Consider the following 17,366-nt stretch of genomic DNA (forward strand, 5'->3'; position numbering starts at 1 on the left):
TGCAATGACAAATACTTCCACGTCTCATATTGTGCTCCAGTTACGCTAGTTCTTGTGAGCGGGTAGCCAAGGCTTACAAAAGTTTAGGTGAATGCATTATCTAATTTTGCGTAAGTTTACCTGTGAAAGTTAACACATTTACTCCTGCTCAAAGTTGAGTTGAAATTAGTTTCTAAAATACAAACTCGTGTTGGAACTCACGTTTTTTGAGTCTGAAATCTGAAGGACCGAGATGGAGCGAGAACTCAAGATTGAGCAAGGCTCTTGCTTTTAATACCCTCCGTCTTTCCCTCAGCCGTAGATCACGCAACAGGGGTCGCGCGATCCCCCCCACTCCTTGTGGGGCAGCCCGCATTGCCTTACATTGCAGAACCAAAATTGTAATGTTTTTGCGTCATGAGATGGCATTGTATATTTTATAATCAGTTTAAATAAAACTTTCTTAAAACTTGCATGCGACTCATTTATCATTACGATAAAAGTAAAGGTAGCTCAAGATATACAGGGTGTTTCATAAAGAAAATGCGGCTTACTATCACGAAAGTATTATTTTGTTTTAAACCATCGCTCTTTGTGCCTCAGTTGTTTCCGAGGGTGCACGAAGACAACTTCATTTTTCAACAAGGCAATTGTCATTGGGGCACCCTCTCATTGGAGTCGCCAAATGCGCGAATATCTGAATGAAACTCTACTGACCCGTTGGATTGGCCCTCAAGGAGAGGGCGACTTAGCATGCGTCAGCTGGGCTCCACAGTCACAGGATTTGATACCATGCGACTTCTTTTTATGGGGTTTCGTTAAAGACAACGTTTATGTACCACCACTCCTATGGAACCTGGACTAGAGGTGGTGCGTAACCGGATCCGCACTGCAATGAGACGAAGGACATGAATGTCCTATTAGGGGAGGAATGGGAGGAATTTGAGTATTGATGTGATATTGTTCGTCCCGCCGTTGGAGGACATATTGAACATACGCAGTTAAAGTAAACTTAAGAGGTTCGTAAATATATATGTAAAGTTTCACATTCGTACGCATTGAAGTTCAATGCATTCGAAATGCGCATACATATTCGGTGTGGAGGTCCCTGTATTTTGCGTCCCCCGTTTGAGTTTTTCTATGTCCGCTATTGCTTTCCCTTCCATCTATCAAAATTCTTTCGAGTTTCAGAAAGAACGTTTCTTTACTTAAAGTCTGAACTGATTGGAAACAGTACAAATCAGAAATTCACCTGAAAAAAAAAATCCGGAAGTAAATTTATCGTGAGATTTTCAATTATTCCTGAGCGATGAACGTTTGCATATGTAATATTTTTTTGCCCATTCCGGAAAAAATCAGTCCAATTTTCAATTATTATTTAGCCCAGGAAGAGAGGGCCTTGGATTCAAGGAAAATGGAAATTGTTCGTGGGTGGGTGTGCTCATGTCAGCACCATTAGAAGTGATGCAAAGGGGGAACGGTGGGGGGCGGGGGGAGGGGGGGTGGGGATACCTACACATTCCGACGGCAAATGGGCTGCACGAGGCGCTTTTGGACTGCGAGCACCATCAATGAAAGAGCTTTCTTTGTGAATCCCCTCTCTCTAGCAAACACAGGAAAGCAACGGAGTCGAAAAGAGTTATCTGACAATAAGACACAGTATCTGGTAATTTTGCGGCATTCCATTTCACTATTCAATAGATAAAATATGAAACACTCAAAAAGGTAAGTCATAGCCCAAGATATGATGCATAAGAATCACGTAATAAAGGAAACAAATTAATTCCTTATTCGCGAATCGTCTGACACCTGGCAGCCAAAAATCGAAGCTTACGGAGACGGTGGCGCACGCGGTTTTCGAGATTTTTTTGTGTCTGTGAAGACTACGACAACGTTGGCAATTTTATTTAGATTGCTTCTAAAAATGGAGCTCTTATTAATAAATTTCGACTGTAAGCAATTACGGTCGACTTAAAACTTCGATGCTTTTTGAGGACGTAATTCATCAGTAGCGACATATGAAAAGATTGTTTACACCTCCCCTATCCTGCCTTGCACATGACGCTGTGTAAAATATTGTATTGAAGCGGGCATATTTGACTGAAGAAATCGATAACACAAACCAATGAGGCTTTCAATTGGATTTATCTGACAGGAGCACACACACAACTTTCGGCAGATAGCCCTGCAGATGCGCTATCGAGCATACCGTATGTAATTAATTACTCCATTGGAATCTCACGATTTTGAGTTCGGGGAGAGGCTGCTGTCCAATCAATGCATATTAAACGCTCACAGACATCATCCATAGAGACAATCGCTAAATTTTAGCATATGGATAAAAAAAAATCGCCAATGCGCGATGCATTTAGCCGATTGGACCAGATCGCCTCACTGGCTGCGATGGCGCCACCGTTGGAATTGCTACAATAGTACGAGAGGGAGGGGTAATTAACCGCTGACAGTCGGAGCATAGAGATGATGCCTTTACAACGAAACCCCGATCATGACCTCGCTACTTTCTTCGAGACTAGGGTGGTTTCCTATTATTTTTTTATTGCCTAAATCGAAAGATTATTACTCCTGGAGTACGTATTTCACGCTTTTAGATTTTTAAATGACGATATCTATTTTTCGTGATTAAATGAAAAGTGAAAATTTTTAAGCGTGCGAAAACGCGACGCGCAAGTATGAATGCCGGGAAATCTCTCCGTGCGACGTATTTCTGGTTCCCGCTGCCGCCCTGTGAAGTGACCTTGAGGCGAAGCTGAGCGCTGATACGATGCAGGCTGCTAGCGGGTAGCTGAGTACCCTGCTGACTGGTAGCGCTAGGCTTAAATAAGGATTATTAATACCTTATCAAACGAAGAAAACTTTCCGACCTTAGCCAGTTTTAATAAGTGATTATTAAGACATGTTTCCCTGAGCTCTACGCCTCATGCATGCATTGGTAACCTCAGACGATGTATAACTCCTATCTTCTCGTATAGAAACTAGGTCCCTGTGACGCCACGTGGAGTGGCATCGCATGGGCGCCAATCTGGCCCTTTTCAAATGAGGATAAAAACGGACCATTGCCATTCGTCTAAACCGGTATTTCTAAAACGAAATAATTTGTATAATATGAATACACTAATTGTGGGTAACGAATCGCAATCAATGCCTTTCGTTTTCTTTGATGAAGGAAACTACCCTATTCTTTAACTGTCTCAGTTGATAATAGCTTTTCTCAGCTTCAAAATGCGTCCGTTTCATGAGACAACCTTTGGTATCAAATAGGAGCACAATTTGCTGGCGGTTAATTTTCTCGGTCAAAGCGCGCATGCAGATCGTACTTTTTGCTTGCAGGTCAATGTTTTCAGCGGCAAAGATAACTTCCGATTTGATTGAAATTGAGTTGATCTGTTTCTTACCCGCATCGATCTATATTACGGAATCCAATTCTAAAGCGCACACCTACTATGTCCTAGCTACTTTCCATTCCGAGGTGTTTGCCTTCTTCCACGATTCACGGAAGAACAAACAAAACGCGGTAGCAAAGCGCTTGAAAAAAATCGAATGCAGCACTGCGCATTCCAAAAGTTTCACCATGGTCCTTACGTACGTATACAAGGGCCACGCTAATTTTACCGATAATTCACAATCGACCACACTCATTCACGACAATTTTCGCGACGGAGCTTCAAGTTTTATTTTCCCGTGTGAGTGTTTGGGAGCTTTCGAAGTAGTGACTTCCACATACACACACTCAAAGAAGGAATTCATGACAATAATTAATTATAATACATCCATAACAATTAATATTATAGTTATGTAATCGTTCGCAATTTTTTATAATTGTCGCTGTGAGTTGTGATAGGGTTTGAAAGATAAGTAAGTGACCTGCCTTTTTCCGTTTTTCGGTCCAACGTCTACTCTTCGAGTTATTACAATAGAAAAAGTCGATGATCTTGACCCTTTCGTAGATAAATTGATGACGTCACGAACTCTTTCCCCTTCTTTTCAACTCTTCGAACTTAGAGATGAGATTCGCGTGGTTCGCTTACACTCTTAATAGCGATTCATTCACTCATAAAAGGCCAGAGAGTGTGTCCTTCGATTGAAGGAAGGTTTAACGGGCAATGATTGTGAGTACAATTGGTTTATTTTGGTGTATTTATACGTATTCGGTAAAAATAAAAAATATCTGTCAACGCAAGAATAATAACGGTAGCTAATGAAGAGAGAATTTCCACCACGATGGAAGGAAACATGCAGCTCCTTTACAACTGAAATCAATGCAATATTGATAGTTTCTGCTGAATTGAGGACAATGCGCCACAGCTCTTTGCAATGGTGTGCGCTCATCACTACAGGTACCTTCGAGACAGAAAAAAGAGGCAGAAATGAAATAGAACTGAGAAGAGAAATATCAAGGCAAAACCTCCTCATACCCAGGGAAAAACTTTGGATATAAGTTGACAATTTAATGATTTACGAACTATTAGACCTTCTAATTGGGGAGTTAACTATTACTTTGCTTGATTTACTAATGACGTCATTATGAGACCATGTCCCCCGCAGGGTCTCATTAATTTAGCGACTTGAATCATGATTGAACCATCCACATTTTCGTAAGAATTATCAAATAAAATATTTCAAGCGATATATTAGCGATACTGACTTTTACCACCGAAATATGCCTTGAAATGCTGTTCTTACTCTTCACCTAAAATATGAACAGCTTTTTGTCTCAAATTTCCCGCCAAATATGGTGAGATAATAGAAATGACGGGAACACTGACGTAACCAGGAAATTCTGACGGCATCACTTTCTGGAATTGCATTGCCTTTATTATCATCTAAACTAACGCTTTTACCCAATTCCACTCTTCACGACCCAAGTTTAGACAATTCAGCTTATCTAAATTTAAATGAAGCTAAAATTAAATTAAATTCAAGATTAAATCTAAACTATCGAAGTCTTGGTGGTTAATATACAATTGTGGAAACAACTGAAGTATTATTGCAGTTTATTTACGATAGAGGATACAATGTCTGAGGAGGATAACCCAGATATTGTCCCTTCACGTAAATCTTACAGTCCCTCGGCGGTTAGGCTACAATTGCGGAAAATTGGGCGGAAAGCCGTCACCGTATCATTTAAAAATGAGACTTTTCTTCTGTCGCCACGACGTGATGGCAAGAGAGGCGCAACGATGGCTGCCTCAGGTATCAGGATATGTTTAAGGGATGCGAAGGAGGGGCAGGGGGAGAATGGGACGGGGAAAAAGACCCCTGGCGAAGGATTCAATGCTGCCTAAGGGAGGAGTCCCCCACCCTTTGCCATCCGTGAAAACCGATATTCGGAAGTGTTATCCGATAATTGCTTGGGAAGGGGCGGGATCGAGGGGAGGGGAGAATGAGGTGGCCATGGCGACGACGACGCCGCCGCCTGAGTCATTTCGCGGAATGGGCGCCAGGCGGCAGCACCGTCGAGCGAGACAAACGAGCGGCTGTGAGCGCCCGCGCCATGCTAACGAGATTTCGGTCTCGCGGGGATATGACGGGGGCCCCACCGATGCGATGCCGGCGGGTGCAGGTTGCGGCGTGACGGATTGCACCCGTTAATTCAACGGTGATGGGATGGGAAGAGGAGGCTGCTCCGTTGCCTCTACTTCATCCGACACATATCCAAGCCAAGATCTTCCTACAAAATCTGTCACCTACAGAATATCATACTATCCTTGCTATTGAACATGAAACTGCTATAAAAATGCATTCGATATTACATAAAATAACTTAGAGCTCTTTTAAAAGAACAAAAGAAATATTCCAAAATATTATCTTGCCTGTAATCCCTTGAGCTTCTCATGTAGTCGCGATTCATTTAAGGTGTGTTATGTCCGCAAATTCATCAGTTGACATTCCTCCCACTTGAGGATTTGTACGAGTACAAAGTACTTGACCCTTTTTCGGGGAATAGGTGCAAAAATATTCGTTGCCAATAGGCTAGGTTCACGTAGTTATCGCGCACTGAGAGAACAGGTTGGGATGCTACATCCTGAACCCTTTTGGGCGGAGAGATTTGGATGCGTCATCAAGAATGATACGACGTCAAAACTAATTCTTTGGATGTGAGAACCAAAGGCAAAGAGTGTCACACCGAAGACGTCCAGTCAACGTCCTTTGGATGGGAGAACCAAAGTTATGGTTGGTGCACTCTGCTGGTTTAAGTGCGAAATCTAAATCTACTGTTGCGCGCTCTGGTGGCACACTCTGGAAGATCTACAGCACCCCCTGTGTTTAGCCGTGGAAGCCGTTGACACGTGCGGACTTGTTGTGGGCAAAACAGGTGAACTTCGTTGGGACTCAGTTGCCGCGTGTGCTTCATTGCTATTGCTGTTCGAGATTGTGGACGAGGGGACGGCGAATTTCTTATCGAAGGCTGGACTTCGAGCCTACATCCGTGTGTTCGCGGGTAAGTTGCACTGAAATTGCGATTTTTTTTGTTAATTCTCACGGCAATTTTGTGTTAATTCTCTCAGCCATATTGCACGAATTCTCAAGCCCACAATACCAGCCTTTGCTCATGAGTTCTCTTTCAGATTCCCATTGTCATCTCTATGTGCTTATCACAGACAAAGTTCTAACTCTTAGATCATATTTTGTCGGCAGTGCTGCTGTGATCTCCATGCCAATTCTCATTACCACCCTGCTCAATTAAACGCTGTGATGACCTCTGTAATTGATCGTTCGATCCGGCTGAGTGACTCGAAGAATCTATCCTCAGAAATTAATAAGCTGAAATCCATCCTACGTCTTAATGGTTACAACGGAGCTAAATCCCGCAATATTAAAAAGATTACCAACAAGGACAACAGGAACAATTCCAAAGACACAGAAGACATCATTAGCCAAAAGAACAGTTCCTCCCCTACGTGAAAGGAACCACAGATAAGATCGGCAACATCCTCCGGAAGTTTGACATTAAAGCCATTTTTAAACCACACGCCCAAGTACGACACCACCTGGGAAATACCAGTTCAAATTGAAGGAGTGTACAAAATCCCCTGCGGAACTTGCGATAAGAAATACGTCGGGGAAACGGGACGAACGGTCAAAACTCGAATAAAAGAGCATAAGCGGGCCATTCGACTGGGTTACTCTTCAAAGTACGCCGTAGTGGAGCACGAAGCCACCGGACACGCGATCGACTTCGAAAAATCAAGAGTCATTGCGAGGGTAAAACATTTTAAAGCCCGACTCATCCGCGAAGCCATTGAATTAAAGAAGAACAAGAATAATTATAACAGAGATATCGGATTGAGAATTTGTAATACATGGAGCCCCTGTCATCCGCAACATTTCGTCATCTTCCCCCTCCAATTCTCACTCCTCACCCCCTCCGCCCACCAAGAAAAAGGCATTTAAAACCAAATCCCAGCATCATTCCCTCGAAGAAGTGACCAGCAGTCGGTCGCGAAACGTCGGGGCAATCTCCACTAATACGACACGCAGCATACACCCATATGCCTCTCTATTCCTTTCTGTTACTGAGGTTGAGTCGTCTCACCTTTCTTGCATACCCAGGTCATATTTATTATTATGTTATGATTGTATTACAATAGTAATTTATGTCATTGGCATTAAATTTGGTAATGATGTTAATTCACAATGTTTTGTGAATTTTGTATGATATCATTACGGTGGATCCATCGCCTTGCGGAGCAATCATCGACAGCTGTGGTGTAGCCAGGAAGTCAGTTCGGAGGGGGAGGGGGGGGTGGTCTAGAACCAGGGGAGGGGAAATTTTTGAAAAACATGGTACTAAGAAGAGGGGTTTAAACTAATTTTTACACTTTTCATAATCGAAAAAACTTCATTTGTTAAAGAAATATTTTGTAAATTCATGATTTTTCAATATTGTATCTTCTTTTTTGAAGGAAAATAATTCTAATTTTATATTACGAGGGAGGGGGGGTCCGGACCCCCCCCCCCGAAATGCAAAAATATTATCTGATCGAGAGCATTGACAACGGCGGTTATTGATGGGGAGAAGCGAATGAAGAAGAAGACTTGGATAGACTTTTATGTAATTATGTATTTATATAATGGGAGTAAATGTTCTTATAGTGTTGTGCAAACAGGAGTATTCATTTTTGCACCCACGCATGTTACAATATGTTGAATCATGTGATAGTAGATATTATGACAACCACAGAGTTTCACATTTTTTTAGTTGCACTATCCCATAGTGGCTATTTCAAAATGGGTAGAAAAAGAAGGAGTCGTGGGGTTGAAAAGGAGGGAGGAAGGGGAAGGGGCGCATTCCTTTGGGCTGGTGATCTAAAGTTTTCATTCGGGATCCTAACGTTGTTCTGATGAGCTACCCAACGCTTTGGTTCTCACACCCAAAGTAGTCGTCCATCTTCTTTGGATGCAGCATCCAAAGGAGTAAGATGGAACATCCAACTCCACATCACCCATTCCCTTTGGGTGACACATCCAAATGCATGGGCAAGTCCTTTCCTTCACCTCAGCTTTGAGTGTGACACCCAAACCTACGATTCTCATATCCAAAGTGTTTTTTCAGTGCAGTAAATTTTACCACCCACGGGCATAAGAGCATCTAAACTTCTAATGTTTCATTGAATTTACAAATCAGATATTTACGTGCGAAATAATTGAATACATAGTTTGATTTAATTATTTACAAAAAAAAACTTCCGTGATAGGAAGTATTTTGAGATTTTGGTACTTGTCATCTACGATACTTTTCTGTTCCAATGAAAAGTCTGCCATTAAAATTGATCGTGACCCATTCATAGATCAGCATCGTAGGGGACCTAAAACTCCACTATTCAGTTCATTATTGTTTTCACCGCAAGCATGGAAAATTGTAATTACACCATATGTGCTATATATGCTCACACTGCACCCTGAGGCGGACTTGCTCGCTCGAAGTTTCGCCCTGTGAGTTGGCAACCACGCAGCGGTAGTTGCCGGCGTCGTGGCGAGTCACTCCTTGCAGCACCAGGCTCTGCGTGCTCATGATGACACCGACGGACATGTTCTGCACCAGCAAGTGGTTCTGGAGGGAAAAGAGACAGGTAATCAGGCGGCAAGCTCTCACATAGTATAACCACATACATATTCAGCAACATCAATGTTTGACCATTCTTTCGTTTTGAACTCAAGGAAGTCACTGGAAGCTATTGCGAAGAAGAGGGCGTTTAGATCTCCGGCACGCGGAGTTTCAATTGGGCCGAAGGTGTCACCCCGCCCGTTGCTATGACGACGCACCGCTGCTAAGACGCTGAAGGTGCGATGCGTTAGGATAGTATGGAAAGCTTTGCGGCCCTAGAAACCAAAATCCTTTTCGCCAATGGTGTGCGTTCTTGGCAGACGGATTCCGTGAGAGATTCATAAGGGCGGCGCATTCGTGTATTGATTGGTATTCTTTTTAACGTGATCAATCCTCTGTTAACATTCTATCGTTTTTTATTCAAGTTTTTGGCAATTTTTGCAAGGAAATTAACATTATTAACTCAAATAGAACCATCTGTTATCCAAAAACATGTGCATTTTTACTTTCTGTGATGCTGCTAAAGTTTATATACCGACAAATTCCTTCTAGGCACAGACATCCTCTCAAGTTTTGCTATATTTTGCGAAGTGAATAAAATAGTTTGTGTTTACAACTTGTTCAATAGAAGTGATGGAATTAGGATTTTTGCTAAAAATAAAAATTTGAGAAATACATAAGGCCTACGAATAAAAATTTAAGAAATACCTTTTTGAAAATTCTTTTTCAATATCAAAGTTTAAATTAATGACAATTTGTTTGAAAATGAATGCAAGCAGGACATTTTTAATAGAAGCTTGAAGTCCTTGGCATTCACTTAAAAAAAGAAATATTTGGCATCGGTCCTTAGTGAACGAAATTTGTCTTAAACAGGTGATAAATTATAATCGCAAAATTTAGTGTCACGGTGTCCTTTCCAAATTCCTCCTTTCTTCACCGACTGTCCCGGAAGTCCCGCCGCATACTCGCTCCTACTTCTCCTTGCGCATTGAGAATTTCTGCAGCATTCGCAGTAGTCTTATGTTTCCCAAGCATATAGCTAACAGTTAGTGAGCTGAGCGACTTTGTTATCAAACGCATTTAGAACATGGTTTGCCTGCATTACAGAGGAGCCGACGCGACGCGACGGCGTTGGCAAAGATGTTACAAACCGATATGTGCTGTCTCAAACTCATCCCACTATTCGTGAATAAAGAAAAATACCACCCTGCGTCATCGGCCCGTTCAAATTTCTCGGTTGGCCCAAGGAATGTCTCCTTCCACCGCTGTTCTGAGGGGACCCACCCTGGCCCTGGCTGGGCGGGCGGAAAAAAAGCCAGGTATTTCGAGAGAAATGGATATCCTACCGCGGTATTCACCCAATAAGCTAAATTCCTCTCGTCATCCATTGTACGCCGCCACGTCCTCATTAAATTCTCTCCTCATCCTCTAGCTAGAGGCATCCGTTGAACTACAACGGTTAGGAGGACTTAAAAATGGGTTTACCAACGCATAGTTGTCTCACCTTTTTTTGAGTTATGGTAATTGGAATACAAAGTTATTCTTCGCCAAAGTTCACGGAGTTTAAAACTCTTATACACATTTATATTCATGGGCGTATATGTATGCAAAAAATAATGTAGTCCTACTATCGATTGCCTTGGTAAAGCGTTTTATTTTTTAATTTTTGTAAAAATGATCTGCTAAATTAGGCCAGTACTTGCTGTTGCTATGCTGTATCCACGGAACCACGGAGGTATTGTTTCTAATTCCAACGATCATAGCAATTATGATGGTATGTTATCATCGTTATTATACTGGAAGTGTTGTTACATGTAAAATAAGATTAAAAAATTAATTTTATCACCCGAATGTATTCCTGTTATCAACCTCTATCAGTTATTAACGTTGATTAGATTTTTTGTGGCTTTAAAAAGACCTTAATGTAAAAAACACGGCGAAGAAAAGAACTTTCCACTTCAAAGACCATAACAAAAAAGAGAGGAAGATGCCGAGGCGTCAACGGTGCGATTCGTATCATTTGAAGACATCCATAGACACGTATGATTATATGAAAGCACGAAGTGCTAGCAGTTGGGGGAGGGGAAGGAAGGAACAGAAAGGATAGGAGGAGAGGGGGTGATATTTATTAGCGGACGGATCGTCGGATAATCGGTGCTCCTATCAGCTTTAATAAAAGACAATCATTTCGACACACCCCTGGTTCAAGTTTCTTTGTATGCGATTGTGTTTAGTTATGCGTGCTTCTTCCACTGCCTTTATTGACCGATTGGCAACAGCTGTAATCAATACTAAGCGATTTTATTGAATCTAGCTGCTATCTATCTTCCCTCGATACCTGGGTGAGGGGTATCAAAAGGGATCCCTCGACTTGAAAATTTTTGGCCATAATGTGAGTTACACATGACTCATGGTTATACCATAACTACCCATCACTAGGTTAGAAAAGACTGTCGTGACTCGCGTTTGGACAGTTTTTTTTTAATCACGGCTACGGATTTAAGTATCAAACGAAGGAGAGGAATTTAAAAATGCCGAAAACCTATTGTTGCCACTCATATCAGGGCGAGTGAATTCGGCTCAGAAGGATTTTATGTGAAAGACATGGTATTATTGTGTAAATTTTGTGATAAAAGACTTGAATTTGTAAGACATGACACTTTGTTAAAGCACATGAGTAGCGATACACATAAACGTGGGAAAGAGAGGGGACCCGCCAAACGATCACTCATTTCATCAATCATATCATTTGAAGTTATCAATCATATCACAGACAGTTACTCACAATCAGTCATAGAAAGTGAAGGAGGAGGAAGAAGAGTGTGTTGTCGCTACTACTGAAGTAATTTTAAATGCTGGCATGAGTGTAGAGAGACTCAATAATCCAAAAATTCGGGAAAGGCTCTCGGAAGTACATAAACGAGGGGTAGTGGGGATTGGCCATCTGTCGATCGTATTCGCCAAGAATGCAATCTGATTATAGGGAAAAAGAAGCAGGAAGAGTTTAAATATTGATATTATTCTAAATTAATGCAATGAAACTGAAAACCAATTTCAGTACTATTTGGTCAATTTTTGCTCTAGTCTTCCTCACAAAGACAATTAATAAAATGAAGTGTTCACGGTGTATCTTTTCTTGCTTACTCTATAATATTAATTGTACCAATATAACTTGAACCATTTCCGTAATTTGGTTTTATCAGAAAATTTACACAGTTGAAATTGTATTACATGTTATGCAAAATGCTTAAAAAAGTATGCATCCATGAAATGTGTACCAAAAAATAGTAAAACACCTAGAAATGTGCCAAAATTGTAACATTATAATGACACAGCCAAGATTTTATATAACAACAGAAACACACAGTTTTAAAACGAATTTTAGCAAAAAATATGTTGAAATCTGTTGATATTTAAGCCGGGAGGATGGAATGCTTTAAACAGCCAAATATAAGTTAATTCAACGAAATGGAGTCAAAAAGGGTGGTCAGTGATGTGGGGAGTTGGGATGGAGGCAAAAACTGAAAAATCGCAGCAATCATTCAGAGGACGCTGATGAGTGCATTCAAAGGACGCTGACTGTGTGGCTGAATGTTTTGTCTCAGGGAGGGACGCAAGGTGAGGAGATACGGTGTGGTTGTTGATTCTAAGGTTGAGGGGAGTTGAGGATTTACCTATATAGAAATAGGGACAATGTTTCCATTGAATAAGATAAACTGCATTCTTGGAAGTACAAGAGGCCACAGGGGGTGGTAGACAGGAGACGACATGACTGGGGATAGAAGGTGGAGTGAAAATTAGGTAGGTCTTATATCAGGGACGACCTCAGGGCAAAGGTATAGTGTTGGGAGTATTTGGTGACCTTTGCCACGAGTTTGTCGAGCAAAATAAATCGGAAAGGTTTGCTGGTCGTCTGAAGGTGATAGTAGGCGGTTTGACAAAAAGATTGGCTGTAGACTTATTATTTTTTTAGGCTGGGAAAAGGTCTTTAAGAAAAGGAAGTTAATCTGGGAATTAGAAATGGTTGAGGTGAAAGAAAGAGAGGATGAGGAATTGAGAGTATCAATAAAATTGTTGGGGGAATCATTACCATGTGACCATAGGAGGAATATGTCATCAATAAATCTAAGAGAGGTTTCAGTGGATTTTGGGAAATGAAAATTTGTTCAAAGTGGCCTAGGTAGAGGTTTGCATAGGACGGACTGAATCTACGGCCCATTGAGCAACCTTTTATTTGTAAATAGTGTTTACCGTTGAATGAGGATGAACTGTGCGTTAGGACGATATTAGCTAGGCCTAAGAGGAAGTCGGTGCAGGGCGTTGGGAAAAGAAGTGGCGGAGGTAAGAAAAACCTTCAGAATGAGGGATGGATGGATGTGTAGGGAGAAGTGACATCTATGGTGGCCATGGTAATTTGGATGCCAGGAGGAATGGGAGTGGAGTGGACACGGTCTGGGAAATTTTAGGTATCTTTTTTATTGGATCATATTGCATCTCACCCACGGAAAGAAGATCTGCGATCATTGACCATTACCTCCAACCACTACATTTCAAGCATCCCGAAGTTCGCTCTGAGAAAATGGCTTGGTGGTGTAACTGGCTAGCACGCCTGATCCGGCAATCGGGAGATCCGGGTTCGAATCCCGGCTAAGTCAAATATTTTTTCATGGTGAACTTCATCCTTTGGTGTATTTAACTCCAACCACTAGTTTTGTCTCTACCATATCAACCAACCACACGAGGTCGGTGCTTATTAAGAAGCAAATTATAGGCGGTGACCTGCTCGGCATGCGCGCGTGACGTCATCCAACTACCTGCGTATTCGATAAGGTCACCGAATTTTTTCCGCAGATCGAGAAGTTGGAATCACTATCGACACTAAAATCAAAAGTGATTAAGCTCATTACTAAGGCATACGCGGAAACGTATCTCAGAAGTTCTCAGGTTATCTTGTATGATGTTGGGCACGATATGGTGGAAGTTCTTAATATTACTAAAATAAGACATTGAATTCAGTGGAAATATTGCAATGTATTATTTTAATAAAGTTCTCAGGTTAATTCAATGTGCCTTTCAGACGAAGTTTCAATCCATATTTCAACACGGCACCGATTTCAGAGCAGAGGTAACAGGTAAAACTTGATGCAGTAAGATAGAGCGTTAGAGATATACATACATTATCAACATTAAATTATCAATACTTGCAGTTTTCGTCTATATCGACCAAAAATCTCATGAGGCCACCCGCCTTTCCAACGCCATTGGGTTTGAACATTTTTACGTCAGGCAACATGCACACATGAGGAGTCCCTTGAAGTTCCTACGGCAATGAAATCGAATTGGAAGCCATGGCGTGGTGGAAGGGCTCCATGATAGCAATGAAGAGACTTCCGCTGTTTGTTTAACGTAGAATGAGCGGTTTCGGCTGTCAAGCCATCCTGTCAAAAAGTGTCAAATAATAAAATGAAATGAGTAACTACTTGTACCTATCTTTATACTGGACGACAATGCCGGGTATTTATTCGCCATATACCTACGAGTTACCCTCTTTTACAAATCTCCAACCGTTAAAATGTAGGCATTCTTAAAGAAGGGTACGCCTCCCCTTGCCCAATTCCTAACTTGCATGATTCGTTACTTTTAAAAAGCATGTAAATCAATCAAAGCGAAGTTTACGACGAGCAAAAAACTAAAGAACTAAGAAGCGACTGAACAAGCTAAAAATATTACATTGAAAGACCCCTCGGCCTGTCCCTTCTCAGCAATATATGTTGCCCACAAGACCATCAGAGTCCTTCATTCAAATTGTCTCATAGTGGACTAGTGCAAAAGTGGACACCCTGTTTTCAATTATGTTATAACTAGCTTGCTTTCTAATGGAATTTTTCCAAATTCATAAAAAAACTCATCCTCTATAACCTCTTTTGGTTTTATGCTAACATTATCGTTCACTTCGTCAAAATAATAGTAAATTATAAATTGACGCTTTGATTAGATTTTCAAAATGTGCTGATAATGTAGAAAAGTTTGTATTCTGGCTGTAATACTATAGCAAAGTGAAAAATCAGATCATCTACTTATTATTCATTGAAAATTTAACGCAAAGGTTCAAAAATTGCAATTTTCAAAAAAATGTTCTCTTGCAAAAGTCACAAATGTAGTTCTCATTTTTAAAATCGGCGCACAAAGTTTGTTTTTATTTTCTCTTGCGCAAACACTCGCTTTTATCATAGATTGGACATCCCAATTTTCCCACTTACACTTGGGCTTGGGGCCATTAATCTTCATCGGCTTCTGAAACTGGTGAAACGGTGATGTAGTAGACAGAACACATTTGGGAGAGGTAAATGTGGAAACGTTTCCACTTCTGTGCTTGCTGATCTTCCACATTACCAGTATCGCCATATTGAACTATGAAGCTGAAACTATGCTACATTTTCCAGCTAGTAAATTACTTAATTAAACCAGATTGTAGCATGCTTTATGCTTAACAATAACTTATATAGCCCTAAAAATAGCTTGGTGGAATAGGTTATTGAATTGAACTTAAAAGCTTACCTCAAAAGTTTTACGAGTGAAGAGAAACTTGGAAAAAGTATTTCGCAGACGATAAACCATGAGTTGACTGTCACCGCTCCTACAGCCTTACTAAAGAAGCAGGCGAAGAAGTTGATGCGGTCACCGCTAGCCTACAGTACCTCCCTTTAAGCCCTAAATGTTATGCTTCCACATTACCAACAACCTCCCACATTTGCACCAGTCCCTCTACGCAAAATACCAACCAACAGTGACAACGGGGAAAAGTGCGCTGTAAATTCACTCGCAATAATAATTAAATCCGAAAGAAATGGAAGAAGAATAATAAATTTGCAATAATAAAGCAGGTAACTTCTCCCGTCGAGCGCACATATATTCACGCGCAAATGAATTATCTGGGGTGCTAAGCCAAAGATAACTAAAGGAGTTACTAGGAGAAACTAAATTTTCCTGAGCAGCGGAAATGGCGCCACAAACTTTATCCTTTACCTCTTGAAAGTGACTTTGTATTGTACATGTAGATGCAAAAGAAATGTATTGATTGCCTCAGCCCAACATATCTACCACAATCGCTTTTCATGGCGTCAGAAAATCCTAAATTCTAAGCCTGGCTGGAATAATATCCCAATCTGTGTAATTGATGTAAGCGTTTTTCACTCCTATGCACCATTCTCTATCTTCGCCTGCCTTGTCCAGTACTTAGATCTCATTACCAACCATATTAAACACTTCCTCGTTAATTTTCCTTTCTCCCAGTTCATCTACGTCTGAATCTAGATTAAACGTATTTTTATAGTAATAGGAGAAATTTGTTTACTAATGAAACTATTGCGAAATTTTCCAGAAATGAAAGTGCTTATGATTACGGATTGGAATAAAATTTATTAAAATGTATTTTCAATTATTCTAGAACTCTCCTCAAAAGGGGAAACTATATTCAGCTGTTCGCAGAAATGCAAGCGCAAAGGTCTCCCTCCTTTTAACGGATAAAGGAGTTGCAAGGGGCTGTGATCCGAAGACCTGCTTTCACGATACAATTCGCAGTAATATGTGCTCGATTTGGTGAACCGGAAGTCAGCGCCCACGAATGAATGAACCAAAATGGAACACGATCTATTTTTTGCTCATGTATTCTTCCGAGTTGAGTCTTAAAGGGTACATTTCCGCGTTGATGCATTATATATGTATGTGGTATGGGTTTCAATGTCTGCAAGGCGATTTCAGGTGGTAAAGAAAAATGGATAGGCCTATTAAAGGGCGGAATGGGTTTCCAAGGTTACCTAAAAAAATAATAAATTTTGCATTCATGTTAATAGGAGTCGACGGATTTGAAGGTATTCTATGTTAAATTGTTTGTTGGTTCCTGGGAAGAAATTCGGAAAATTGGGGTAGGTATTATGCGGAGCAAAAAACTAATAAGGGTGATAAAACATTGAGGCATAAAGGAATTTAATAAATATATTCATTTGACCGTAAACTCATTGAATGGGCAATGGAAAATGGAGTGGGGGATTATTGGAACTAAAGGCGGAAAAGAGAGCATTTTCCCTCTAAATTTGATGAAGTGTATTTAAAAAGGAAATAACTTTCATGTATTCATACCGTAGAGTGTTTTTATGGCTAATATTCAATATTAATTATAAATTAGCAAAAAAGAAGCATGTATTAAAAATAATTATTCAAGAGGAGTTGAAATTGAGGAAATTTGTGACCGTCATACTTTACGGATGATGTAAAATACAGCTACTGGACAAAGATTGACTGCTTTTTTTACACAAATTCC

At 40.7% G+C, this 17,366-nt stretch overlaps 1 protein-coding gene across 1 annotated transcript in view; it reads right to left on the bottom strand.

Moving 5' to 3' along the window:
* The window catches only part of LOC124168378 (nephrin-like), a 49,367-nt gene that overhangs the window by 22,146 nt on the left and 9,855 nt on the right, over positions 1 to 17,366 (bottom strand). The window contains exon 4 of the mRNA XM_046546592.1: positions 8,893 to 9,052. Within this exon, the coding sequence (XP_046402548.1) occupies positions 8,893 to 9,052 (160 nt within the window). The remainder of the gene's footprint in view (positions 1 to 8,892; positions 9,053 to 17,366) is intronic.

The sequence above is a fragment of the Ischnura elegans genome, chromosome 11 (genome assembly GCF_921293095.1).
Source record: "Ischnura elegans chromosome 11, ioIscEleg1.1, whole genome shotgun sequence".
Taxonomy (NCBI): Eukaryota; Metazoa; Arthropoda; class Insecta; order Odonata; family Coenagrionidae; genus Ischnura; species Ischnura elegans.